The sequence below is a fragment of the Molothrus ater genome, chromosome 1 (assembly GCF_012460135.2).
Source record: "Molothrus ater isolate BHLD 08-10-18 breed brown headed cowbird chromosome 1, BPBGC_Mater_1.1, whole genome shotgun sequence".
Taxonomy (NCBI): domain Eukaryota; kingdom Metazoa; phylum Chordata; class Aves; order Passeriformes; family Icteridae; genus Molothrus; species Molothrus ater.
The window spans coordinates 116082337-116110245 of NC_050478.2; the positions used below are offsets into that span (position 1 = coordinate 116082337).

At 38.0% G+C, this 27909-nt stretch overlaps 1 protein-coding gene across 1 annotated transcript in view; it reads right to left on the reverse strand.

The window, feature by feature from the left end:
• Nucleotides 1–4050: 4050 nt before the first annotated feature.
• The window catches only part of CA8 (carbonic anhydrase 8), a 36358-nt gene continuing 12499 nt past the window's right edge, over nucleotides 4051–27909 (reverse strand). Inside the window, exons 4-8 of the mRNA XM_036406988.2 lie at nucleotides 17710–17805; nucleotides 15243–15305; nucleotides 13856–13904; nucleotides 11132–11244; nucleotides 4051–4203 (exon numbers count right to left, since the gene is read on the reverse strand). Of these exons, the coding sequence (XP_036262881.1) occupies nucleotides 4069–4203; nucleotides 11132–11244; nucleotides 13856–13904; nucleotides 15243–15305; nucleotides 17710–17805 (456 nt within the window). The 3' untranslated portion in view covers nucleotides 4051–4068. The remainder of the gene's footprint in view (nucleotides 4204–11131; nucleotides 11245–13855; nucleotides 13905–15242; nucleotides 15306–17709; nucleotides 17806–27909) is intronic.

Consider the following 27909-nt stretch of genomic DNA (forward strand, 5'->3'; position numbering starts at 1 on the left):
CATCCTTATGATAGTCAAATCCCAGCTGGACATGGCTGTGAGCAACCCACTCCTTAAGTGTTAGGCTCAGTGTTAAGCACTTAACATTGCTTTGAGCAGATGATCAAACTAATAGATCTCCAGAGGCACTTTTCAATTACAACTACTCTGTTATTCTATTGTTCTTCACTCTCTAAATCTGAATGCAATTTTTTAACCTTCCATGTCTGAAAGCAAATGTGTACTGAGCTTTTACTCCAAACTCCTTAACACCTGACTGGTTCTTTCAGTACTGGATATGATTTAAAGAGGTTAGAAATTTTTTAAATGGCTTTTTCAAAAGAAATGTATTTTAAAACTTCAGCAATGGCAGGAGAAGGACGATGAAAAGGTCATTTAATGGGATGTAGTTTGGATGCATGTCAAAAACCCTACCAAAACAGAATTCAAAAACTCATTAACCCCAAGCTATAGCTGAGAGAGATACCTTTTCAGCAGAAAAGAAGCAGAGCCAGGAGAGGTCAATTAGAAAGCAGCAAACTTATTCTAAAACCTACTGGGTTAAAGAGAGCAGAGAAGCTACAGAGTTCTATCTGTTTTGTCATCCTGAAGGCCCCCTTTAGAGCCTGGCCAAACTTTGTCTTAGAACTGGAGAGGAATATTTTGACATCTGGGCTTTTCCATGATGGAAGAACATTAAAAAAAAAAATAGTTCTTTCCCTGGTATTACACAGCTGTGATATTCAATGTTTGTGTCAACTCTGCTTCTTACTCAACAAATTAGAACAAATTACGTCAAAGATCAACATATGCCATTTGATCATAAGCCACAAAGGGTTCAGTTTTGTCAAGGTTTAAATCAAGGCTGAGGAACAGATGTTCTGAAGCTTTGGGAGCATGGTGCGCAAAGAGCCTGCATTCTGATTCAGTCAAAGTTAATTAGACCTTTCAAACAACCTCTTTCTACTCCTATGGATACACTTAACAGAAACGTCCTTCTTTCCCCAGCAGAGTAACAAGGTCATGGCAAACTAACGTTCCCCAAGGTTCTTCAGGTGGCTGTGCCACACTGGCTTGGAATTAAAAAAAATATTGAAAACTTTACTGATGGGAGTTCCAGCAGCCTTGACAGAGGGGCATAGTGTAAGAAAATAAGTCAACCATTGTGTTTGTAATTGTAATGTTAAAGACATACCAGATCCTTAAAATAAAAAGTAATCTGCTCTTTGAAAAGAAGAACTGCTCCTCTTGAATCACTAGGATGATACTGCCCTGAAAAGTATTACTTCCCCATCTAATGCTGAGTCCTCACAGCAATATTCAGCTGATGCCAGCAGTCCCAGCTTAAGGGACTTCCCTTGTTCCTGTGAAGGAAGGAATCTTTCTGCGGATTTCTGAGGTCTGTGTGAGGAGCTACTGTTCCTCAACGCTTTCCTCCTGGAGAGGTGTGAGGAAATCACTGCAAGTTAAATAGGATTGTTTCCTTCCCTTTTTATCCCTTTGCATAGAAGAAATGTGAACAAAGCCATGTGATTTCTTTTTACACTTCATTTTTTTCAGCTCCCTAAACTCGATAGCAAAGAACTTGATTAGTTCAGTGCTACTTGGGCTGATGCACTAAAAACTGAAAAGACCTGACCAAATGAATTTCTGATAAATAATTCAATCAGGTGTAGAGAAACAAGTGTAATTTCTTCTGTGAGCTACACTGTGCTGGGAGTCATAGTTCTTCCTCAGTGCTTGAGTGTCCATAATTAGTATGGCCTGACAGTGAGGACTATTATTTTGCATTAAAAATTCCAGCATTTGAGAATTAAAACTGCAGATTATTTTTTGAAGCAAAGCTGAGATAAATCTTATTACATAGAAAAAATCTTTGTAAGTATTGACAAATGTAATAAAATTTCAAACATGAAAGCAAAAGGGAAATTTTTATGTTTCAATTCCATCATTGTAAAGAAAACTCTTTCATGCTTCAAATTCAAACTCAGTGTGTCAAGTAATTTCACTGTTACAGAGTTGAATTACCTGCACTGGCCTGAGGGCATTATTCACTCTCTGAGAAAAATTGTACTTTAATATTGCTACGATTTTCCCAAGTAATTTTTATGCAGAAGCTGGGATGAATTTGAAACATCCATTTCAAGATTAAAGTGACAACATTTGGTTACCACAGAGAACCATGTAATTGCAAATTCGTCTTAGGGATATGCCCAAAATTAAATATGGGAATGAGAAAATAATATTAAAAAAGGGACCAATGCTTTGGGTTTTTTGTTCAACTTCTGGGATGCGGATATTGAATAGGGTTATAAAATACAAATAAACTCTTCCTTCAACCATGTTTAGATGCATAACTATATCAAATGCTTGTGCTATATGGAAAGACCATGAAATTGTTGGCCATTGCCCTAGCCAATTTAATAATTTCTATCATATGCAAGAGGGACGATAATCTTCTCACTTTGTTTTAATGGATCTTTTGGAAGCACTGAATTATCAGTCTTTTATGGGTTATCTGCTGCCTGATCATTTGTTACTTCACATGAAACTGGGGTCTGGATCCAGAGCATGCTCTGTATGGGCTTAACTCCACTACAGACCCTGACATAAACTAGAGAAGGCAAGAATTTAAAGTATAAATAAAAAAATAAATATCCTTACCCAAAACAGTTTATCAAAACCCTTTAAGCAGCATTCTTTCCAGATTAAACCCCAGATGAATCTGTTATTTTGTAGCTTTGAAGAAATGAGAAGATAGAAAATCTGAGGCTTTTATATTATGTATTTCAACAGTAAATAGGGTCCTGTATTAAAGCAGGATCACTTCATTTCAAAATCAACCATAAAGCTGGTGCCCTGACTCATTACTTTCAAGGCAATAATTTGCCTTGGTATAGTAGAATTGTTAAGTTAGAAAAGGCCTTTAAGATCATCATGTCCAACTACTAACCCAGCATTGCCAGGCCCACCACTAAACCATATCCCTTAAATCACATCTAACATCTTAAATGCCTTCAGAAATGGTGACTCAGCCACTTCCCTGGACTTCAACTCTCTTTGAATCTCTTTGCAAGGTTTTTCATTATAGCAAAACATCCATTAACTAAGTATAATGAGGATTAGGAGTAACTGTTGAACATTGAGGGGATTTATTTTATATATAAAATAGATAGAGGCTGGGGGAACATAACATGAGAAGTTTTAATAACTGAAGCAGGATTAATGCAGGTTCATATGTGTATTTCTCATGTGTCATCCTCAAATTCTTGCTCTGGGAGTCAATGAAGGTGGAAAAGAAGCAGCAACTACTTTGATGAATGAAATATGAAAAAATAGTAATTTTTTCATAGACAGAATTTAATTTGTTGCGTTTTGTACTTTTGTTGGAGTTGCTCAAAATTCAGTCTTGTTGGGGAAGAACAGCATATAAAAAAAAAAAAAGAAGGGTAGTAGTTCTGGAAGGAGGCCTTTTATTCTAAAATGAAGCTGTATTTTTTTTTTTTAACAGTGTGAAAAGATCCACCAATGGCTGGTCTTCCAGAAGACATCAAGACATCATGGAAACAAATCAACCCGTAAAACTCAGTAGCTGGGGAAATATACCACATAACCAAGGTATGCTGTGCTTTTCTTCACTGCAGCATGAGGAAATAAAAGCTACAAGAAGTAATTGTGATGTAAATGGCATTGTGATTCGCTGTCTGGAGGGTGGTGAATAACTTTCTTGTTTTCCATTGCTTTGCTTGCACACATGCTTTTGCTTTACCTATTAAACTGTCTTTGCCTCAACCCAGAAATTCTCTCACTTTTACCCTTCTGATTCTCTCCCCCATCCCACCACATGAAAGTGACTGAGCAGCTCATGGGGCTTGGTTGCCAGCTGGAGGTAAATCATGACATAACCAAACTATTACACACACAGGATGAAATAGAAATTACAGTGTCAGAATTTAAAATTGTGACAACATATCATAACATTAGCTAAAATTAAGTGCATTTTCTACTTTAGCTAAATTATTTCAAAATTTTGATTTTTCTGCTAAGTTTTTGCTTACCTGACTGAGATTCATCATTGTTCTTCCTCTGCTACTGAAATGCAGCCCTGATGACTCTATCACTAAGTGGCTGAGTTGGTCTGAAGTTATCTCCTAGGATTCCATCAGAGCCCTCTAAAAGTTCAGCACCTTTAACATGAGTCCTCAGTCTTCGAAATTCCTCTATCTGGAAGACAGAAAAACAGAAGTCAGGAAGCTGAGACACATTCTTCACCATGGGACTAATGATCAAAACCCGCCCTGTCCAGCCAATTCTGCAGCTTTGAAGATTGGAGTGTTCAGATGCCATATAGTAAGGTCCATATACATTAATAACATTTTAAAATAGTTATCAGCACTGTCAAAATATTTGCGATATAGAGAAAATCAAGAACTCTTAAGCACATGGTTTGTCAAACTTCTCCTTTGCCTTTTCACAACTTCTTTCAAGATCTATAACCATCTTGGCCATTGCAGATTACATCCTATTAATCAGCCTTACTGTCATGTGTTTAGAGTAGCAATTCTGGTCTTCTTCAAAGAAGTGCATTTCAGGAATAACTTGCTTGACTATAAATTGTTTTGAAATTCTCTTAGTGATTTATTCACTTCCTGAAACTGTTATCTTCTAAACCAGAAGAATACTGAAGAGATTCTTAGCTTTAGAGGATGTCTGTTGACATTTTATATGAAAAAATAGAGTCTTTGTCATCAAAACAAAATACTGCTTCAAAAGATCTGTAGGTGTAGATAGTCAGAAAGTCAAATACAGTAAAAATAAATACGAAATATTTCAATTGAGCCAAAACAAATATGTTTCTTGCCTATAGACTCTTTTTACATTTTTCTAAATCTCATCTGGTGTACAGAAGAATATGAGCAGCTTCCATCTCCATCCCTGGTACTAGCATCAAGTGCTGCAACTTTACCTTACCATTCACCTATGCTGGTTTTAGGAGCCTGATATTTTAAATAGTTACAACTACTAGAAAAATATTTTTTCTTTGACATATTCACAAGCTGTCTTAGCTGGATGCAGCAAATGTACTTGATGGCTGACTCCCCTTTGTACTACAAAGCCCCAGCCTTTGTACTTGTACTGACCCTGTGACACTTCACTATGCAGTTGATCTCTAACTTGAAACTGAAGATACACAGAAAGTAAAATGGAGCCTGGAGTATACAATCATTTTAACATCTAAGACATTATAGAGTTAATTTCTCCATGAAAAGCACCCTAGGAAATATTGCAGGGAGAATGTAAGCATGATTCCAGAATTAAATTAAATGAGGTACTAAACAGCAGGTAATGGTGTTTTTATTCTTATCCTGCCTACAGAGAATACTTTCTTACTGCAACCTGGAACACAAGTGCCCTCATTGTTCTTTTCCACTCTACAGCAGTACTGATACAGATTTATTTACTTGATTTAGAGGCTAGCTCTTCTCTGCTTAATTTTCCTCAAAAAAAACAGTGTGCTTGGAAATCAACACTCAGCTTGTGGCAGCTGAGATATAAGGCAACAGCTTAGACTGCAAAAATGAAAAAAGCTCCTTGAAGGTGCTTTTAGAGGCAGAATCCTGTTATGGAAGATTTTTGTTGTTGTTGTTGTTTTCTTAAAGGAAACTGAAAACAAACCCACTACCAGCTTGGAATTGAAAAAGTCTTCAGAACTCAAGGGCTGGTAAATGACTGAAGGAGCTTTGTAAAAGCATACTTTTTCACCATCTGAATCAACTCTGGAAAGTCTGAGATAATTGCAGTTTAGGAAGGAGCACTTTACAAAAATGTGGCTTTTGTTTGATCTTGTGAGAATGAGATACTTCAAACAAAGACAGATGAAGGAGAGGGAAGAGCAGGCTCTCTGCAAAGCGAGCATTTGTGAGCTGTCTCCACTGAAACTACAAATGCTCCATCCCAGTTCCCACAGTGAAATCTTTCTCCAGGAGGTAACTCCACACAAAGCAGCTTCCAGTTCCTTCAGTCAGGAGAGTAGAACTGACCTGATCTCTGTGCCTGCTCTTTAGTCTTTACGGAAGTCAAGAATTGTAGCTCTGCTCCAAGGGGGAATTTCTTCTGCAATCAACACCCTCCTTGTTTAGTTGTTCCTTCCATGGTTCACACTGCCGTGTGAACCTTCAAATGAGGCGGACAAAAGGACTACACACATGGTGGTTTGCTCTACTCATGAGAAGCACTTGTCAGAAAAGGACATTAGCTGTGCCAACACTACTTTCCCTGTTAAATTTCCATGCGGCAAGGTAATATGTTGTCTCAGGTTGAAAGGTAGCTGGATGTGTATTCTATTCCCATCTGTTAGAGGTGTGGCAGTTATCTTCTGTTAATTGGGCAGGTTTTTTTTCTTTCTTCCACAACCAATCCTCCCTCCAGGAAATAGCTTCTGTTACTGGGCCATTGAGTATCACTGCATGGCTGATAAAATTACATCATCCCATTGTGAGAAGCTCTGCCCAGGGGGAGGAGCCAAGCAGCCCTACCTGGATATAATCTGAGATTTGGAACATCACAGTCAGCCTTTCCCCACTGGATTTGCAGAGGAAGACCAGGTTCATCTACACCACCACGGGACCTTCAGAGGAAAACTCCACCCTTCTACAGGATCCCTGCCTCAACAGAACCACACCTGACACTCCAGGAGGACTGCAGCCACTGTTCAGTCAGACTGCTACCAACACCCTGACCAACAGGGTGTCAGGTTGTATTCTGAGTCTGTCAATAGTTTATTTTTCTTTTTTTGTACTATTGCATTAGTAATTTTAAAATTTTCCTAGTAAAGAACTGTTATTCCTATTCCCATATTTTTTCTGAGAGCCCCTTAATTTCAAAACTGTGATTTGGAGGGAGGGAGTTTACATTTTCCATTTCAGGGGAGGCTCATGCCTTCCTTAGCACACACCTGTCTTTTCAAACCCAGACATATGTGTGCTCTGCTCATCCTGTTCCACTGCTCACCATGTCCTCCCAGCCCCTCATAAGTCAGTGCTGTGGAGCACACCCTGCAGGACTGCCAATGAAACAGGTGTTTTAGAGGAACACGGCTAAGCACCCTTGGATAGTCATATACTTTTACCAGGAATAGCTACTTTAAAAAGTTCTTCTCCTGCCCAGAAGACATTAAGAATGACCTAAGCCTGTTCACACTGAAATTTGGGATTAAGTTCTAACCAATGTAGAAGGGAAATCCACATTGCCACTGGGATTGGCATTTCTACTGAGTAAAAACATTCATGTTCATGTTGTGTAGAATTTTTTTTACCACTCATTGTATTCGAATCCTGAGCATTCTTCTGTTCCACTTACACATTTGCTGAAGAATAGAGCACACAATATTAAGGATTTGCATGTTTTCTATAAACATTTCTTTAATATGAGGTATAGAAGAATTATCCTTCTGTATGAAAATTTTACGTGTCTCCATGACACTTCCAAGAACATGGACCTACTTCCCAGCACCCAAAATACCATGAAGCTCTGAGTGCTTTATTTTAGTTTACATAAATTTTGCAGAATTCTCACTACAGATCCAGGTGCTAGTTACTCTTTCTGTCCTTTGGTAGTTTTTCATTCTGACTGAGGTAGACAAAAGGACTAGACACCATACCATTCAATAAAAGACCAGTTAACTCTGACAATGAATACAGCAAACAAGAGCTCCTTCTGCATTATTGTTTAAACCCCCTCCTCTGAGTGGCTTAGACAATGCACTTGTTCTGAGCTTCAGTGACCCATAAAGCACATTATTCACAAATGTCCCTTTTTTTTTAATATAGTGGAGAGAAGCATGACTAAGTCTTTTTCAATTATTTCCTGTTTTTACTGGCCTAATAGGAGTTTTCTCCCACTGAATTTCAGCAGTGTACATGCATGTGTGAGGTATCTCACAAAAATAATCAACACAGTTCTTTCTGGGCTGTGCATTTCAACATAAGTCAAGCAAGGATGAAAAAAAATCACAATAGGAGGACAGGAATATGCACAGAATAACCCATGAAGGACTTTTTGATGGAAGTGAAGTCTCATGACAAAGAAAATTACTTCCAATGAGGAAACAGCATTCCTCATGATTCCAGGAAAGCATATCCTGATGCTGCAGTCCTGAATTGCTCTTTTGCTGTTTGTATAATCAACACACTCAGATCTCCTTTCACTTAACTTTGACTTAGATTAGTAGCATATCAACTCATCAGCTGAACATTACTACCTGAAAATGTCTTCAGGTAAAAAAAGGTTTCTCTACTTTGTAATGGTCAGCCTATTGTGCCTATGTCAAAATAGTTACTTCATTGTTTCAAAATAACAAAATGTGAAAATATTTTATGAATGTGACCTTGAAACAGAGTGGCAATTTTATTAATTTTTTGCCCTTATGACCTGCAGTTTGTTAAGCTGATCAATATTGCTGTGTTACTTGCAGAAAATTAGCATATTGTCTCCAATATATGAACTAATTTGATCAGAGGAAAGAAATAAAACTTAGTCCATATTATATTATGTAATTCTTTATTTACTTGTTATTGACACTCAAAACTTGATTATTTCATGGCCTGAAAAATGAAAATAGACTTGAATTTGTCTCTCACTGGCTATAACCACAGATGCTACTAGTATTTATATAAAACAGTTGACATTTCATTAGTATCCAAAAGAAGAAATTTCCACAAGCTAATGACAAATGTAAAAAAGTACTTAAACCTATTAGAAATGCATTTGCACTGAAACCTATGATTTAATACCACAAGCTGGCTTAATAAAATTAAATACCTCTACCAGCCTTCCATGGAAGATTCAAAATGGTATATCCTATACTACATCCTCTTATTTTCCACAGACAAAAGCCCTTGCATTTCTAATCTCTCCTGGGCAACTTGCTGTAGATGAACCTGCTTTAGCAGGGCTTTTGGAATAGATGCTCTCCAGAGGTCCCTTCCAACCCCAATCATTCTGTGGTTCTGTGATTAAATGAAATCTCTCATAGGCACTCATGCCCACATGCACAAAAGAGGCCAGATAGTTCACTGCAGACAAAATGCTAATTACAATTTAAAATATTGGAATTTTAGCTATAGCAAAATATTCTAGAACCAACAAAATCTTAATTTGGGCATCATGGAGACCTCACAATACCTTTCCGTTTACAAATCCCAGAATCATCTCCTCTCAATTACCCCATATTTATTTTTCACCGATGTATTTATTTTAATGACATATTTATTTTTCATTGATATCTGAAAGCAATATCTGATGAAATATATTTTTTATCCCACCTTGGCAAAAGCCTTTCAAGTTCTTAATAATTATCTTTCCTGCACAACCTTAACTTTAATGCTGCAATCATAAATATCACAGAGGAATGTTTTTCTAATTGATGCTTATCTGTGACAAGAATAGTGGATCATCCTAGCATGAGTTTGGTCCAATCCATCACTGGACTCCAGTGCCACCTCTCATCCAGGTACAGTGCCAGTGGGAGGGAAAAGCCCCTCCATGACTTGCATGCCCTTCATCACTGCAACGTTTTTGGCTCGGGTTTGCAGCTATCACGGTAATGCAGGAACACAAACCAGCCACCCCTCACCTAACAAAGGCCATGGCTGTGACTCTTGGTCTCTGCCCCAGGCACTACAGGTCACTCTTTTCCCCAGGCACAATATTCTTTTCAGGAGTCTTATCCCCTTCACACAACATTCCAACATCCTGCTTTCTTGTGGTAAATTAGTACACAGTAATACTAACTAAAGTTGTATTTCTCCTCTTAATTCCTCTTTTGTTCACCCTCTTGATGTCTCCCACTACATGTGGATGGTTTAAACTCAGCTTTCCTCTGTGCACTGACTGGATTAAAAAGGAATAGAGACCACAAAACCTGCAACTAGAAATATCATACTATGTCTCAGTGTAATAGCTGTAATATCTTACTATGTCTCAGCTGTAATAGCTGAACTTTGTGCATCTGATTAAGTCCCCTTATTTATCAATATCCCATCTGGACAATTAGCTGACAAGTTACAAGATGCACTCTGTCTTTAAAAGTTATTCTGAATCTAATAATGCTAACAGAATGCTGTTTACTCAGTAGTAAGTAATGCATTTAGCCACTAGTAAGCAAGTCTTAGCTTTTCATAAACAAATAACAGATTCATGATGGGATGCATTTAAGTTGCAGCTAGCAGACAAATAACTTATTGGGAGCTTTTATCCTATGATTAGATCCAGAATTCAGTTTCCATAAAACAAGAAATGCTGCCAATTTTAAATTCTTAAAGATGTTAAAAATTGTGCTGGCATCACTAGCAAAATTTTAAATTATTAAAGCTGAAATAATTGAAATCTGAATTTATCACCTTTTATACTTTTTTCACATGCTTCAGAGCAGGCAATGAAAATGAATGCATTCAGCTTCAGGGGTTCTAGATATGTTCACTTAAATTAAACGCACTCTTCCAGTCGGGATTCACAGACTGTGGGAGAATATTCATCAGGAGCTTTCATTGTTTTTACTGGGATTATTTGTAGACAGATTTGAAAAATTGTACATAGAAAGGCTCAGAACTGGTAGATTTAATTTAAGGAAAAAACCCAAACATTTTAAAATACATATGTGTGAAATCAAATTTAAATAGGTAGCTTCCATTTGACATTTATTATAAAACTGAATTTAAAAAGAGCCAGATAAATTAAATACAGTTCAATGCAATCTAGCCAATCTGTACTACATTAACGTTTTTCATTCTTCAGGATGTAGTGCCTCCCTGTGCTTTTTTTTCCCTTTAACATTAAAAAGCAGTGATATTTGAAAGCATACAATTACAAAGAATTGAATTTCTTTTGCCCATTGAGTCCCTTTTTTCTTTTTTGTTGACTAAAATATAAGAATTATTTTAAATGCAGATGATATATGATAACAAGGTTTTTCATCTCTGACCTTTGCGTTGCTTCCAGTGACTCAAAAGGTTTAACCTTTACTTGAAAAGCCATGTACTGATCTAATGGGATCTTTAAGGAGAACAGACATAACATTCTGATATATACATTTGCACGCTATAACCTTTAGCTCATAACCATATTCCAAGGTCAATTTAAGCACAGCTGTTACCTGCACTTGGGACACAGTCAAAGGATAGCGAAATAATATCCAGGTGACACCTTCACTGCAGGGTGGAATGGTTAGAGAGCCCTCATACACCCAGTAGTCACGCAGAAGAGGATCTGAAAACATAAGAAATGTGGAATTTTAATGACTATTAGGAAGTTAATGGTGTTTTTCAGTGACAGCTTATGACAGCTGTGGGCTCGCTCGCATGACAGAGTTAGTAAGCAGAAGCTAAAGTGTGAATTTATAACCTGCCAAGCACTGCCCACTACTTCCTCATATGAATGTATATGAGCTTGTGGTCATTATATTACAGTAAGTTACCCTGCATATGTGCATTTTAGATGTGAAATGCCACTTGGTAGATGTGAAAAATAACAAGTGCACAGCTCTTTAAATTAACACAGCAAATAAGCAATGTTATGGGAATAAAGGAATTCCTGTTAATGTCAAAAGCTAAAAAGACACGTATTTTGAATGCAGAGGGTCTGTGGCGATTGAATTTTAACTGACTTCTACATTTAGGATATGCCTCAAGAACTAATTTTATTTCATTTTTAGAAAAAAAAATCAATGAAAATTCAGCTGAAGAAAAACTTTTCACTTTGCAATTCTGGTGACAAATTTTTTGAGATGAAATGGTGCTTCCTACCTTTGCAAAAGTGAGTTGAATTTCAGAGGGGGGAAAAACATCAAGGTTTACCTTATAATGACATAATTCTTTAAGTTTATATATTTATTATTAGGTTTATAAATAACTGTTAGGATAAACAGTTGTCACTGAAGAAAATGTACAATATTTTGTGCATGCAGAGTTTTACTCTACATAAAACACATTTGATTTTCATTATTTAATTTTAATTTCTCATAGATTTCAATCACACTACACTTCATAAATGAGACAACACAGGGCTTCGTTTTGCTGCTGGTAGGCCATACAGCCTAAAAAGTACTAAAAAAAGAAGAGAAAACTGCCTAAAAAAGGAGAGGAAACTGCCTGACTGTAAAAGAGGGTTTCTCAAAAAACAAACCTAGAGAGAAACTGGAGAAAAGGGTGGTTAATCATGGCATGGAGAGCCAGGGGGAAGGTTGTGACTAGCTTGACAAGGACAGAATGGGATACTGGAAACAGATAAACCTGCTTGGTGGAACTAACCTGTTACTGTCATTTCACTACTAGCTCAGAGGAATATCAGTAGAATTAAATTTTCCTAATGAAGCCTGTGATTGTCAGCAAATTGATTTTGTTTTGTTGGTGCAATTTTCTTTCTCAGCTTGGAAATTATGTAGCAAATCCTTTGACAGCAAGTTGCATTATTAAACACTCAAAAGTTAAGAACTGCAAGAATTAATTCAGCCCATCCTGTGCATGCATCATGATACAGTGCTGTCACATGATCATGTGTGTCTTTTCTGGAAAACCTTTCATTGTTTACTTGCAAAGACAGATGATTTTGTTTTGAAAAGTACATAATATTGTTTAGAATTCTCAGTACAATACGAGGCATTTGGAATTCTTTATCCTATGCTATTGAAATCCTGCTTGTTAGAATATTTTCTCATTTTTCATATTTCTAATACACTCATTTCTCCAGTGCCTGAGAGCTTAAATGAATTAATTTATCCTCCCATACCCCTGAGTGGTCAGGAAGGATAGATTATCCCCTCACTTTACAGCTGGGGAACTGAGGTAGAGAAGATGAGGTCAAATGCATCTATTCATTTGAGGTGTTCAATGTGACATGCTTAGAACCTGATTTCTCAGAGTATTTAACTTTCTATAGCACATAATACAGTCAGAGCACTGCTCCCATTGACTTCTCTTGGAGGTGTAAGCACTCAGCACTTCTGCAAATCAGACCCCATGATCTCAAGTCGGGCACCTGGAAAATGAGGAACACATAGTTAGAGATGACTTGTGAGCAGTTTTGTTTATGTGGCTTGATCAGCATCAAACAGGAACTGTGAGGCAGGGGTCCTGTAAAAAATAGCTTATGGTCATGCAATCAGGTGATGTTTCATAATGGATATGCATGAGAGGCACAGGCTGCCTTAATTCCTGCAATTCCTAATAGCTGAGACTTGACTTTGCAACTTGGACAATATTCTTTTAATACACCTAATATAGTTTAATGTAGACCTGGGCTACTTTGAAAAATTAAAGATCTTGCCACTATGGCAGAGTTTAGCTCAAATGGATTCCTTGCAGAAACATTTCTCTTTAGAAATGCTTTTTTAAAGTCACATTTCTTACTGTTGCTCTCTAATTTTTGCTATGTAAGTTTGAATTTGCCTCCCTTTGTTACTTCTCCTTTTTTGCTGTACAACTGTCATTGCATAATGGCATTGTCTTTTGATTCTGCCAAAAAAATTACCTTGTTAAGTGGGTAGCATTACACTTCCTATTTTATGCCCAAGCAGAGAAATGAATACACACAGCTGTCTCTCTGGATGGGTGGGTAAATCTCAACAAAGCTAGCCAGGGTGTTGTCAGTAGTGCACAGACTACAGAATTGCATCCCACTCACATGACAAAGGTGCAGCTTTACAGTAAATTCCAATGGGAATTCACCACCATCCCTGTTAGGATGTGCATCACCAAAATGCACTACCACCTTATGGGACACACTCAGGCTTGCAGTTTAGGCTAGGCTTTAGATTAAGATTGTCTCAGCCCCTGCAATCAGCTACTAATCCACACACACAAAAGTAAGCAAAGGCACCTACCTGGCAATAAAGAGTTGGGATTAAAACAGGGTATTGTTTTGGACTTTCCCTGAAAAAATGAATACAAGTCAATCTCATCTCTAGCTTCTAATTAAAATGCTGATGAATGCCGAGGTAAAACACATTCTGTGTTCTTTTACCAGTAAGCCTTGAATTCCTGTGGAAAGCAACCTCACTAAGAGCACCCATTTAGTTATCATTGCATTTGTCCTTGCAGCTACACAAACACGTATTTTATCCTATTTTTTATTTCATTTTTAAGCTTATTCCAGCAATTTGTTAACTTTCTGCCTTTAGCACCCGGACTTCTTTCAGGTCCCAGCCTTGAAATTCTCTACATGAAATTCAGGGGTTTCATATAAAAAACCAAGGGCCAAAGTGAGCTTTACTTAACTAATGTGGATAACCTTAATAAAAGAATGCTAGTCCCACATTCTTAATACACAAAAATGTTATGTATGCCAAAGTGTGTTTGATGCTGATCCTTTGGGAGGCACCATTATAACACAGTAACACAATGGTGAGGCCTTTCATGACCTTCCTCTGCTTGGCTGTTGTCTCAGTAATGAAATTAGAGTTTTCAAACACTATTGTTTTCTCTGATACTTTCATAAATAAGGAATTTATAATATTAAACATCATGCCTGAAGTTTACCATATATTATTTGACTAAAATATTGCAATTCCTTTCTAATTTTTCTACACTTCGGCATCTGCTGAAGTGAATGGTAATCTCTTCAGACCAATAAAAACATGTGTCATCAATACATCTCAAAATCCTTTTAAAATCAAAGGAATGTATGATTATTTCTATGTTACAGATCATGAAGCAAAGAGTTGAAAGTAACTTGCCCAAGGTAATTTAAGATAGTGTCAACATTTTGGAGAGCACTCAAATCTCCTCAGTCCTGCTAGGATTACTACCTGGCCTTCAGGATCCCCAGACATAATCCACTTGACAAGTTGGCATTGTGTTTTTGCTGATTTCCCTACAAGTTAATATGGGTGCTCAGTTTATCAGTAGTTTTCCTCTACAAATTAAAACCAGGCAAGTTTGGAGACATGGCTGCTGGTGTTCACTAAGCATGTTGCAGTGCTTGCACTCACACTGACTCCATGAAAATCACTGATAATGTAGGACTTGCAAGCAGTTACTGGTATAGATCAAACTTTCTGGCCACCAGAAAAAGAAAGTATAAAAAATACATATTAGCTGAATAATATTATATGAATAAAACACTGAGGTTTTCATGCTGGCCACCAAATGATGGCTTTTATAAGTGGTTTTACCACAGACACATCTGAAATCTTTCTCTTGGCTCCCTACAGACCCTTTGCTTACTTTCTCTGGTCATTAAAGGAAGGATTGCTTCAGACAATGCCTTACCTTGTACTGGATGTCCTGAAGAATTTCAGTTACAGCCTTTAGGCCCACATGCTCTTTTCCTATCTGAAATACAGCAAGCAAAGGTGAATTTCAGTATCTTGGTATTTCAGAAACTGAGGCAAAACTCAGGTCAACCAGCACAGTAAGTACTATAGCTGTTTTTAGTTTAGCTACACAACCTTGTTTTAATCAAATACACTGATACGTGACAAGTCCAAAAAATTAAATCATTATAAAACCACCAGCCAAAAGTAAACAGGGCTTAAATAACTTTAAAGTAGAGACAAACTCACAGAACAAGAGAAAGAGTCATAATTAAGTCTGGTGGGGTTTTTATTAACCCTGATGTGCAGAACCTGCTCTATGTGGAGTCAAGATCATGCACTATGGTGGCATATGGATGCCAAGGATACAGTTTGTCCTTTACCAGTTTTTGTCAGAAAAGTACACAGAAAGGAACAGAGTGAACAAGCATAACAGAAAATTTTTGAATTTGTTCCCATTTGCGTTGCAAATCTGGCCCAAGGTATCTCTGAAGCTCAGTGGAGTTTTTTCCTGCCTGCAGAGCACAGAACAGCAGATTCCCTCTCCCACAGCATCTCTGGGATCGTGCCAGTGAAAGCCAGGCTGCAGCACTGCCTCTACTGAATGCCTGTGAGGCTCTAAAGAAACACACTGAGATGAGAGATTCTAATTTTATATGGATGTTGCTCACTCTGCACACTAAACTCAGCTGCTTCTGACTCAAATCACCCATTCCAGGATCCTAGTTTTACCTTCAGAACAAAATCAGGAGAGGCAGAATGGCCTTCCCCTTGATTTCTTTGCCAACACGTACAAATACAAGGTGAGGAAATAAACCAGCATGAGCGAGAATGGGAGAGCTAGACCCTGAAAATTTTGTTTGCTTTTTGTTTCTCTTCTAATAGAATGACACAGTAGCCACTGGAAGGAAACAACTGAATGTCAACAAAAGGTACTTTGTTACTTCTAAGAATTTAAGAGCATTTTCTTTTGTTTCAGAATGGAATTTCAATTTCAAACTTTTCAAAGTGCATAATAGATATTTAAGTCACTTCAAAGATGCTGCTTCTAAATTAATAATCCCCAAGGGCTGTCACTTAAATCAGTGAAAATATTTTCATTGACCTTAAAATAATGTATTTTGAGAACCATGGTACAAAATTATTTTTCCATGCCTTTACCGAGAAAAAAATGGTCACCAAATTTCCTCTCCCTGTTTGTTTAATAAACAGCTTAAATATTATTTTTCCTTGGTCAGTTGTAATTATGCCTCTCTTGGCTAATGAAGAAGCCTTTTTGGAATGCTTATGAACACTGATATGGGTGACAGACCAGAAATGGAAAATGTATCATTGAAGTTTCAAATTTATTTAAGAACTTATATATAACTTTCTAACTGACTTGAAGGTTACCTCTGCTGGAATGAGAAGGTGACTTACATAAGCAATTATCACACAGCCCTCTAGGACACAAAGCTAAAGACTTTCTAACTTCCATTTTTAGCAGTTCTATCTGAGTGTTGAGATGGTAACCAATGCACCTTCAAATTCAGAGGTAAAGCTCAAAGGCACTCATAAACTCGTTATGAAATATGACAAATTAATAATATCACAGTGCAAGAAAATCCATTTGATCTAAGGATGAACTTTAAACCTCTTCCTCCAAACCCATTTAAATAAAACAGTTTGCCATTTCTCATGAGGAAGATGAGAATCTGGTATTTGAGGACTAAAACTGAAAATCTTTATAGGGTGCAGACCTTGAAAAACCTTCAACAGCAATTAGATTATAGTGCTAACTTCCCAGATTTCATTACACCTTGTCCCCAGGAAGCTTTAAGCCTCCTCATTGCAGGCTTTTCTGAGGGTCTCTGGCAAGTCTTGTTAATGCTCTCAGTCTCTGGAGAAGTGATACAACTCCACCTCACATTTGTCCTGTGTGCAGAAACACACTTGTCCCTGTGTTCAGGAAAGCACAATTCTACTACCAGTTTTCAGCACTGCCAATGGCTTTGTAGGCCTTTTCTTTAATCTTTCCTCCTCTCCTCTGTCTATTTCCTCAACCCCTGAACAGCAGACCCAGCCAGGAATTAAGAGAAATACATCACAGAGATAGTGAAGCACTTGTCCCTCCTGACAGCCCTCATTCTGCTCTCAGGGAATGAAGATTGGATGTCTGCTTATAGTCAGAGTCCCAGAAAGGTACCTAACAATCTATTATCCCTTCTTTAATGAACATACTTCCAATATCCTGTTCAAACAAGAATTGATTGCTTAGCACACATATAGGAGACATGACTGAAAAATATCTTGCAACTAGAATACTGGCGGTCATACATTGTTTTCTTTCATGAAATCACTAAAAATTAAATAACATAGAAAGGACCTCATTATCCTCAGACAAATGGCAGTGCATCATAACAAGTGTAACACAGGAAACTTACCTGCACAAACAAAGCAATAATAGCTATGCCGTGCTTCTTCCCTACTGCCTCATCAATGCTGCTGTACAGTGTAGAGTTCCAGTGCATTAGATGAAGCTGAAACAAAGCAGTGCAAACAGAGCAATAGAGAAATATGTTTTGTAATTAAAACCACCAGCAATTAACATCAATTAACAAAGCATGTTGTGTGTGCACGTGCATGACTACACATATGTGCATGCTCATGGCTGTGCATGCAGGGATAAGTGGATTTACTTAAGATAGTACATATTGTAAATATCAGGAACACCAAGGGAAAAAAAAGATAAAGTTGCAGATAAAGTGATGTACAGCCAGTTACCAAAAATCTACATCAAAGGTGTGAATGACTGTAGTAATGATGATTCAACAACTCTCTCAATCTGAATGCTGAAATAATGTCAGCTAATGAAATCCACCAACATTGCCCCTCAGCCAGCCAGCTCTCTCTCAAGGTAGGAGAATTATTATGGACATAGGCTGTCCAAACACACATTAGACTGACTGACTGTACTATCACAATGCCACTTGTCTCACACACTACCTCCCAAGACAAATCATTCAAATGTCAGTAGTAAGAGTAGAAGTGATTTCAGAAAAGGTTAAACACAGAAAAAGTCAAGCAGAGAAAAGTGGCTTGAGGATCACCTTAAGGGTAAGGATGAAAGAAAGAGGTGGTAAAGAGCAAAGGAGCTAATGCAGGAATACATGGGAGGCAGTGGACGCTGGATAGTAAATGCAAAGTCTGTTGTGGTGAAGTGTCACAACATCTGGGAAGTAGTGTTTGAGAAAAGTGCTGGAAGACAGACTAGCAGGAAGTTGGAAAGGGAAGAAAGAAGGGAGGGGAGGGAGATGAGGGGGAAGAGAAAAGTGCTGGCAAAGAGTGACAGCTGGGAAGGAGAGGGAGGGAGGGAAGGGAAGGGAAGGGAAGGGAAGGGAAGGGAAGGGAAGGGAAGGGAAGGGAAGGGAAGGGAAGGGAAGGGAAGGGAAGGGAAGGGAAGGGAAGGGAAGGGAAGGGAAGGGAAGGGAAGGGAAGGGAAGGGAAGGGAAGGGAAGGGAAGGGAAGGGAAGGGAAGGGAAGGGAAGGGAAGGGAAGGGAAGGGAAGGGAAGGGAAGGGAAGGGAAGGGAAGGGAAGGGAGGAAGGAGCATTTTGAACATGAGATTTTCCAGAAATAAATGTAAATGTAATCTTTGTGCCTAGGTCTGATAACACTGTAGAGCTTCAATATCCTAAGCACAGCTGCTTTGAAGTTTATCTGCCAACTCTTAGACTTAATTTCCATTGTAAAATCATGCTCAATGTTTTGTTCAGTCATGTGTCTAAGAAGGTAAAATGTCATTTTTATAGCTAACATTGTTTCCACCTTCAGCAAAATTAGTTTTTAAAACAGTGTACCTTCCAATTTTTTTTTTATTTCTGTGTAGAAACAGCCTCTGTGAAATGCTTATTGCCCTTTACACAACAGGAGCTCATTCAGGCACCTCAGCATTTCAGAATACCAGTTCTTCAAGCAATCCCTCTCCACTTATTTATTTCCAATATGAATTTTAGGGACTCCTCTTGATGACTGTTATTCCAAAAGTAAATACAAACTTTTAAATGAACACATTTTAAATTGAATTAAATTCCAGATTATCACACAATTAATTTTATTCATTTTGATCAAAGGCATCTGCCATGGCAAAAAAACTAAACACTTTTCTTAGCAAACACAATAAATCATTTTTACATGAGAACACTAATATAAATAATCTATTTGTCCACAGCTACAAAACTTCTAGACATAAAAATGCTCCCTGTTAGAACTAAGCCATGGATTAACTTGGTTGTGTGCATTTTATCACTACTAAAAAGCTTTGTTACACATTTGATTTGCCCTTGGACTTTAAAGCCAGAGGATCAAATAATGTGATTTCAGTCTCTGAGATCCCTCCAGAAGAGCCTGGTGTTCACACCAGCTCCCCACTAGAGGGGGATCACGGAGTCCCACAGTCCACACCAAAATCCTGATGTTAAGAGGGAAATGTGAAAGAAAAATTGGTTGTGGTGACTACAGTGGGCAGTGTTACATTCCCTTGGAAGGGAAGTCTAATCTGTCTGCATTCTGACAACAGCACGTTTTCTCTAAACAGATCCAAAAGGAAAATGCTGAACCCCAGAAAGAGGAAAATGAACAAGCACTTAAAATTGTTCAAGCAATGACCCCAGTTTATCCAGAAACACACTGTCTAATCTTAAGCAGCAGGTTCATCAGGGCACAGATTTCCCTATGATAAGGCTGCATCACCTAGAAAAATGACACCAAAACTTCTGTGTAATGCTATAAAAGGTTAAGAGCTCTAGAATTAGTCTGTGCAGCAGTACGTATATATGTAAAGGTAATGGTGACACCTCCAGACTGGGTTCAGGTTTAGTAATCAACATCACTAAAGGTACTGAAAAATAGGCAATCAGCACTTTCTGGTCTAAAGGTTTCTGTAACTTTGAGGCTCTGCTCAAGGATGTTTAAATTCCATAGTAGGGTCCTTGGAACAAGATCCATCATTTTGTACTGGGCTGCTAACACCCAACGTAGAATGAACTTCTGATCTGTGTTTAAAGATGGCCATAATAGTGTTAAAGGTGGCCATAATTACAGTGGGTTAGTGATATATTTTGTACACAGCAGGTTGCAAATTTGCTGTCATAAACACCAAAGACAACAGGTAGAAAGCACTCCTAAACCCATGACAGTAGATGACTGGGGAGTGCAACAAAAAAGTGGTCAGGCTCGTATGTTCTTTCTACATAGCACCCCTTATTTGTAGTGCTAACAACAGCACACTGGATGCACTGCAGTGTATTTGTTACCTTCCCATGTCCTGACTCAAGGTGATATTCAGATTTAGCCCTTCACAGAAAATGTTCTATCATTAGTGATTTACAAACTGAAATTAGAAAGGCAACCTAATGGAAAATAATAATTAATACCATTATATTTCCAAACATCAGGCCAACGTGTCATTTAACTCTATAAGACCATGCATGCACAGTCAAATAATTAAACACATTTGGTTATGCACTTAAATAAATGGAAGTCAAATTATTTCTTCTACAAAGCAAGAAAAATGTAGCTCAAAGCATGGCTGGGTGAGTACATGAAAAAGTAATACAGAAAGTGAGGTAGCAAGGAAGTAGTAAATGCTTGTCATAAAGTCTGTGGGTTTTTTAAATCATGTTTCATCCTGCATTCTGGAGCTGTTCTGACTTTTGTGTGTTCTTTTTTATTTGTAATGTAACATCAGATATAAACATCAGACAACAGTTTTCCAAAAAAAAGATGGCAAGAAGTTGACAAACATTACAAAATCTGAACTCTTGAGAGTACAGACCACAAAAACCATGGCCTGTAACTCTTGTTAATATTTATGGGAATCAGATGTGCACAAAGGAAAGACCACAGTGCTTTCACAAATCTTGAAACTGTCACAATGATATAATGCCCACGCACATGGACAACGTCATATCCATGCCTCTGTACCTCACAACTAGGAATAATCACAGAGGCTAACAATGTTCTGTATTTTAGTAACCTTCATTTTTAAATCTATTTGAGACAGCTGTTTGAAAAGTGCTCAGTCACAAGGGGTGCCAGCCCCTGATGTGAACATAACCATGCAGGGCTTTTTTTAAACAATCAGTTACAGTGCATTGGCAGCTTCTCATTGTGTGGTTTTCATTCAGAGTACAAAGCAGCCACACATGTCAGTGTGGGAAAGGCTCTGCTCACCTTGTCAGGTAATGTTTTGATGCTTTGCAGTTCTGATGGTTCTACACAGCCAAAATGAGTCAGCTATGCTCTTACTGATTATCGGTGACTGGCTTGACATGCCAGACAGTATATTTTTACAAAATAATCAGAAAGTTATCAGAAAATCCTTAGCACTCAAAAAATCCACTTTTCTCTTGAAAGAACCGTAATTTTGGGCCTTTTAATATTACAGCTGTAAATCAAAGAATTGTAGTAGAGGCTTCATTAGAATCAGATAAACTGAAAACTCATGAAGGCAAATGATAATAAAGTGGTGATAAAGTTGATTTGCTCTGAAGTGAACAGCTGGAGAGGCTCTCCTACACAGTGAAGATTAAGAAATCATTCCAGGTAGCAGAGAAAACCCCCTGGAAAGATTATTCTGTATGGAACAAATTCTGAGAAACTTCTCCATTTTCATCCAGACCCCACTCAACCAAAAGGCTACTGAACCCAATCCTTATTTAGCAAAAGTTGACAGACATTAGCAGGGGGCCTGTCTCAAAACAACTTTCTATTAACTGAGTAAGGACCTGAGATTCTGGCTTTAAATTCAATAAACATTCATAAAATTAAAACCCTGCCCCTTAAACCTATTCCTTTCTCTACCACAGAGATACCTTCTATGTCAATATGAAAAGGCTTTCATGATAGATTTTTACACAAATTTGGAGTCCTGGGATGACAGACTCTGGCAAGAATCAGAGTCAATGTATATGACCTATCACCATCACTACATGACCATCAGCTCTGGAAACCAGTGTCTCAATAAAAAACACAGTTACAAAAATCTACATTTTTCCCCTGTCTGGGGTACTGGCTGCTCTGTGGAATTCTGCAGGGTCTAAAGCTCACTGAGAGCAAAAACAATCTTTTAAGCTCTGCTGATGACCTTACTTCCTTCCTAGCTCACAGATAAAATATATAACAATAGGATAATTTATGTTGGAAGTCACCTCTGAAGTTCAACTCTTTCACAGCAGCACCAACTTCAAAGTTAGCTACTAATTCAAAGTCAGATCAGGTTTTTCAGGTCCTTCTCCAACTAAGTTTTGCGTATCTCCAACAATAGAAGTCTCACAACCTCTCTAGATAACCTGTTCTGTGCTTGACCTCCCCATAATTTATTTCTCCTTCTACCTAATCAGAATGTCTCCTGTTGCAACCTGTGTCTCCCTTGCCTCTTGTTCTTTTGCACTCCCCAGGATTCTCTGAGCCTGTGACTGCCAAATCAGTGTCTCATGATTGACTCCTGAATGATGCCTCTTTCTCAAAGCTCCTCAGTCATCCACTTGTTTGAATGACCATGTTTCACCCAAGCTTACTTTCAACTAAGCTTGCCCGACTCTTAAAACGTCAGGAAAGTTGCTACTAGCTCTGTCCCTTACTGTGACCTACTGCTGCACACGTGTCACCCAAGTGTCAGACCAAAAATGACACAGGCTAATTCCTTACAGGAAAATAGACCCTGAAATAAATCACAGCTCATCATCTATTATGAGGTATCTGATTAATGGTACAGGGAGAAGAAGAACTCTGCACCAGCATTTCTGCACTCTTGTATGACCCTAATGTTCCAAATTTGCTATGAACCTGCACAGTCTGGAATATCCTGCTACCATAAAAAGCAGCTCATATGTTATATGAATACTTTCTGCTTTCTTTATGAATACTTACTGCTAAATGACTGAAACTCTAATTTGCTGTTCAATGTGCTGTGTTTCCACTGGCTAAGTCAGGCAGTTTGGAATAGAGCACCAAGCTCGTGCTCCATAGGAGTCAAAAGGAAATGGGCCAACAGCAAAAATCCTCCTGACCCCCCTGGCACCAGAACCAGGCTCTACAGGGGTCTGATAAAACCACTGGCAGCTCAGGCAGCAAGAGACAATAAGAAACACCTGCCCAGCCTGGGTGTAGGTCCTGCCTCAACTTAATTGGCAACCATAACCCATATTGCAAGAGCTTGTGACATGGGGGATTATTCTGTTTAACAGGCTCCTGTTTGTGCTCTATGCACAGTAGAGGACCATAAATTTTAAATAATTCCTCTTTAGATCGATAGGGACATCTGATTGGGACACAATCATCAGTGTGCCGGCTTGAAACTGTGCAGCTGGCACTATCAACCATTGCATTTTTCCACTCTTGATTGAGAAGCTAATTATTACAAAAGCTCCTTTCTTCAGTGCATGCTGCACCATGTGTAAATTAATCTTCTAGTAACCTTTGTTCTTTGCTCAGAACTAGAATATACAGCTATTCCTTGTTAGCTGTGCCACCAGCTGTCACAAGCTCCAGAAAAGTCTGCTTAGTCTAAGAGTATTACAGGAGAGAAGGCACCTCTCAATAGATCTCTCAAGGATGAGAGATTTGTCATTGCTCTCATATCTTCCCAATCCTTATTTCAATGTATACAGGCTGTACATCAAAATAATAATAGGGGAATACTGCATCACAATGTCTTAATCAAAGGGGCACCTAAAAACATGTCAGTCTGGAAATTCTGAGCAGACTGGGTTTTGTGATATTTCTGTCACTGCTGAGAAAGACTGTAGCTGAAATACTCTTTTGATCCCATAAACATGGTCTCAGGGATAAATCTATATCTCTAAGGTAAATTAAAGCAGCTTTAGAATTCCTCTGCTAAAGATTATAGAGACATCAAATGTTCTCCTGGACTCATCCAAGTTTGCCAGGGATCAGTACATTCCAGTTTCATTCACAACATGCCATAAAAGTGGAGTAGAGAACAGTAAAAATGGCAAACTCTGGCTACCTAACTACAGCCAGCAGGAAGGCTTTTTCCAGGATTGAGAGGGATGAAATGAAGCTCAGGATTTCAGCTAGTAATAGTGGAAGGCAACAGAGTCTAGTTGTACAATAATGATGTGTAATTTCAACAGCACAAATATTGCGTAAGCAACATCTCAGGAGGACAAAATGTGGAAAAATTGTGTCTTGCTATTTTACATGTGCACAAGAATTTATGAGTTGATACTTGACTTGGCACTGAATTGTTTCAGGAAGCAATTGACTAAGCTGTTGGCAGTGACCATAACATACAGTAATTAAGTTCCAAACCCTCACAAGGGGACCAAACCAAGGATATGACCAGGGCACACAGCTTCCAGAAAAGTGATTAAAAAAACAGAAAGTTAGTTATTAACAGCCTGAAGGAGAGGTTTAGGAAAATAAAGTTAATGGAACTGATACAGAGACTGTTTGAAAATGTCTTAGGAGAAGCAGGAGTACGTGTACATCATGCCACAAAACAAAGAAACAATTACCCATAAAGTCTTCATGGTTAAACACTATAGTTCAGTCAACGTAAACATGCTTCCTTTGAAAATGCAAATGCAAATAGAAGCAAATTAGTAGATCATGAACTCTGGGCAAAATGAAGAGGAGGATGAGAATGTCAATAGGTTATAAATTAGTGCACTTGGTTTATGCTTCCATACTTGAATTTTTCAATGCTTCTGTAGTGGATAGGTGCCAAAATGCCACTAAATTGCAGTATCATTTAAATGCTCTTTAAAATTCCATACATGGATCATTGTAATGAAAAAATTACATAAAGGGAACTCTTTGCCTATCTTTGAAAGCAACACTAAGTTTACCACTAAGAGACATAATTGAAAGCAGTTCCAATGAACACAGATGACAGCACTGTTAGCATTAAAAATCTCCTGATTAATATAACATAGGAGAAAGCACACTTTCTGCTCAACTTCTGCTTGTTATAATTTACTGAAAGTGTTAAAGATCGAGGAGATCTAGTCTGCGCTTTAATTGTCAGGTTCCAAGTGAGTTCAGAACAAGATGACATTCCCTGAACAAAGAAGTCTGTAATCTAAGATCAGAGAAATTAGGTGCACGTAAATCAAGATGGAGCAGAGCACAAGGTATCCTGGAGATCCTGTTCAAACAACTTACAATCACAGAGTGAGATACTACATGTTTCAGGTCAAAAGCTAAATTCACAACTAAAACATGCTGAACGTATGCTTGACTGGGATACCACAGTAGTCCAGAACTTTTGCTGACTGGGATACCACTGTAGTCCAGAACCTTTGCTGACTGGTCCTCTCCTCTCCATGAACATCTTTGAAACAAGAACAGCTGGAAAAAATGTTATTTTTGTTGAATCATAGAAGCAAGGACTGCAAAGATACCTTTCAAAATCTATTCTCTTTCCAAACAAGCCAGCCTAGTGAAAGCAGAAGTAGTCTAAGCAACTGAGTGGCATACCTTCAGATGTGCCACAAAAAAGGTAACGAATCCTGGGACTATTGAATTATTTGCAGCATCTCAGGAAACACTACTGCAGTTTCTTTTGGCAAACTCGCTAAAGAAGTATCTACATAACAGAATAATAAAAACATTGCAACATCTAATATTAAACAGGAATCTCTGTTCTCTTTGAAAAGTCTAATCACATGCGGCATCCTCATTTCATTTTACACAAAGAACTATTGGTTCATTTAAAAAATGAAATTAACAGCAGGAAGTACTGATGTACATGGAAAAACTCAAAACACGACAGCAACAAAGGGTAAGCTACAAATAAAAGCAATGAGAACCATAAAAATCCAACCAGCATTCTTCTTTCTGTTCTGGGAAAAGAAGCCAGAAGGTCTAAAAAAGTGGGGGAAAAAAAAGGAATCTTCATGGTTGATGCAACTGTGACATAAATGTTTTTACCTATGTCCTTGTTTGCCCACAGAGGCCACTGACACTTAACATTAGCTTGCCTGTTTCTTAGGAAAAATCACTGGCAAAAACATCATAGGGTGTAGGGGAAGCCAAGGATACAAAATTTGTCATCTGTATGTATTTTTTTTTCTTCACGTTTGAAATCACAAGCACAGCTTATGTGTACTGGCAGTCACAAGTGATTAAAAGAAAACAGGAATTAATCAAAATTAACTTTTTTTAACTGTAATGTAAGTATACAGGCTAAGAAAAGGACTGAAAAAGTCATGAAAGGACTGAAGATGTCCCTGTCCTGCCAACTTTCAATATCAACCTAATGGTAAGAAACTAAACAGCTACACAGTAATTACTGTCAGATTCATAGGTCAGACTCTTCACTGTGCCAAGTTTCTGCTCAGTGTGCAAAGCAAGGAGCACCACAGAGCAGCTTATTGTTCCCTACTATGTTTGGCCCCAGCAAACATGCAGGCTGAAGTGCCCTGGGTCTGCCTTTACCTATGCTAATAGAAACAAATATACTTTCAAGCCTTTCTTTTTCCTTCCTTTGAAATATGAAAGCCAGGAAGGAAAAAAGCAAAGGTTTTATTGCAAGATTCTCCAGCCTACCTTCACTCTGAGTTCTTACCTGTCTGAGAGAGTGCATGTGCATGTCTGCATGTGCTTTTATAGCTCCACACTTAGATAGGGTGAAGCTTGGAAAAAAGACTGGACCTTGATGGACAGTTGATTATATTACAGACTAGCAATATCATCAAGAAGACAGAAAACACAAAGAGCCATAGGTTAAGCATTTAATTCTGGAAGTGCTATTTATATGACTAAGTATTTAATAAAAGCATATTCAGTTCCAAAGTGTTGCCTGCAATCTATTGTCTTGGATTTAAAACCAGACTGTTCATATGTGGAAGGTTTTAAATCACCAATTTAATTTTCAGTGGTAGATTCTCTCATGAAGGCATAATAGAAAACACTCCTTCCCTGTTAATTTACCATGTTTTGTTAATAACTGATTTATATCCCACAGTTCTCTGTGTTTCAAGGGTAATGGTCTGTCTTAAGATATGAGAATCTGCAGCTGCATATTATCTTCTTAAGTCATAAGCTTGACTGTTATCCAGGGAGCAGTTGTTCTTCCATAATACACTCCTCTAAGAAACTCAGGCAGGGTTTTGTTTTCCTGTAATGCTGGCTAAGCTTCCTTTAAAATAATAAACTTTGTTATGCTTCTTCAACAGTTTTCTCTTGAATTTCAAGTTTGCAGATTGTGTAATAGCATGCTATACTTTTCTCTTCCATAGTTCCATGAACTCCACAAATTTTGCTACGCTTAGCTGTTTCCCCATTCAGCTCATTATGTGGCTTAATGCTGGGACAGTAAAAAGTCAGGAATGACTTTTTCTCATTAACAACAGTGTGGCCTATGGACTAGGGCATCAGATAGCCCTGTGATTAAATTACTGAAACAGGATTTACAACCCAAGGTGGGTATTCCAACACTACAGTATCTGAAACCCTTACTAGAATCCAAGCATCTAGGAATCATGAGTCAGTTCTCCCCCACTGCTACAGAAGGCATCATGTGTGACCATGGCCAAACAATTTAATCCCTTTGAATTTGTTTCCTACCAGTTCCTTGGCAATAGCAATAGAACTCATGTCCCTTGCACTGATGTT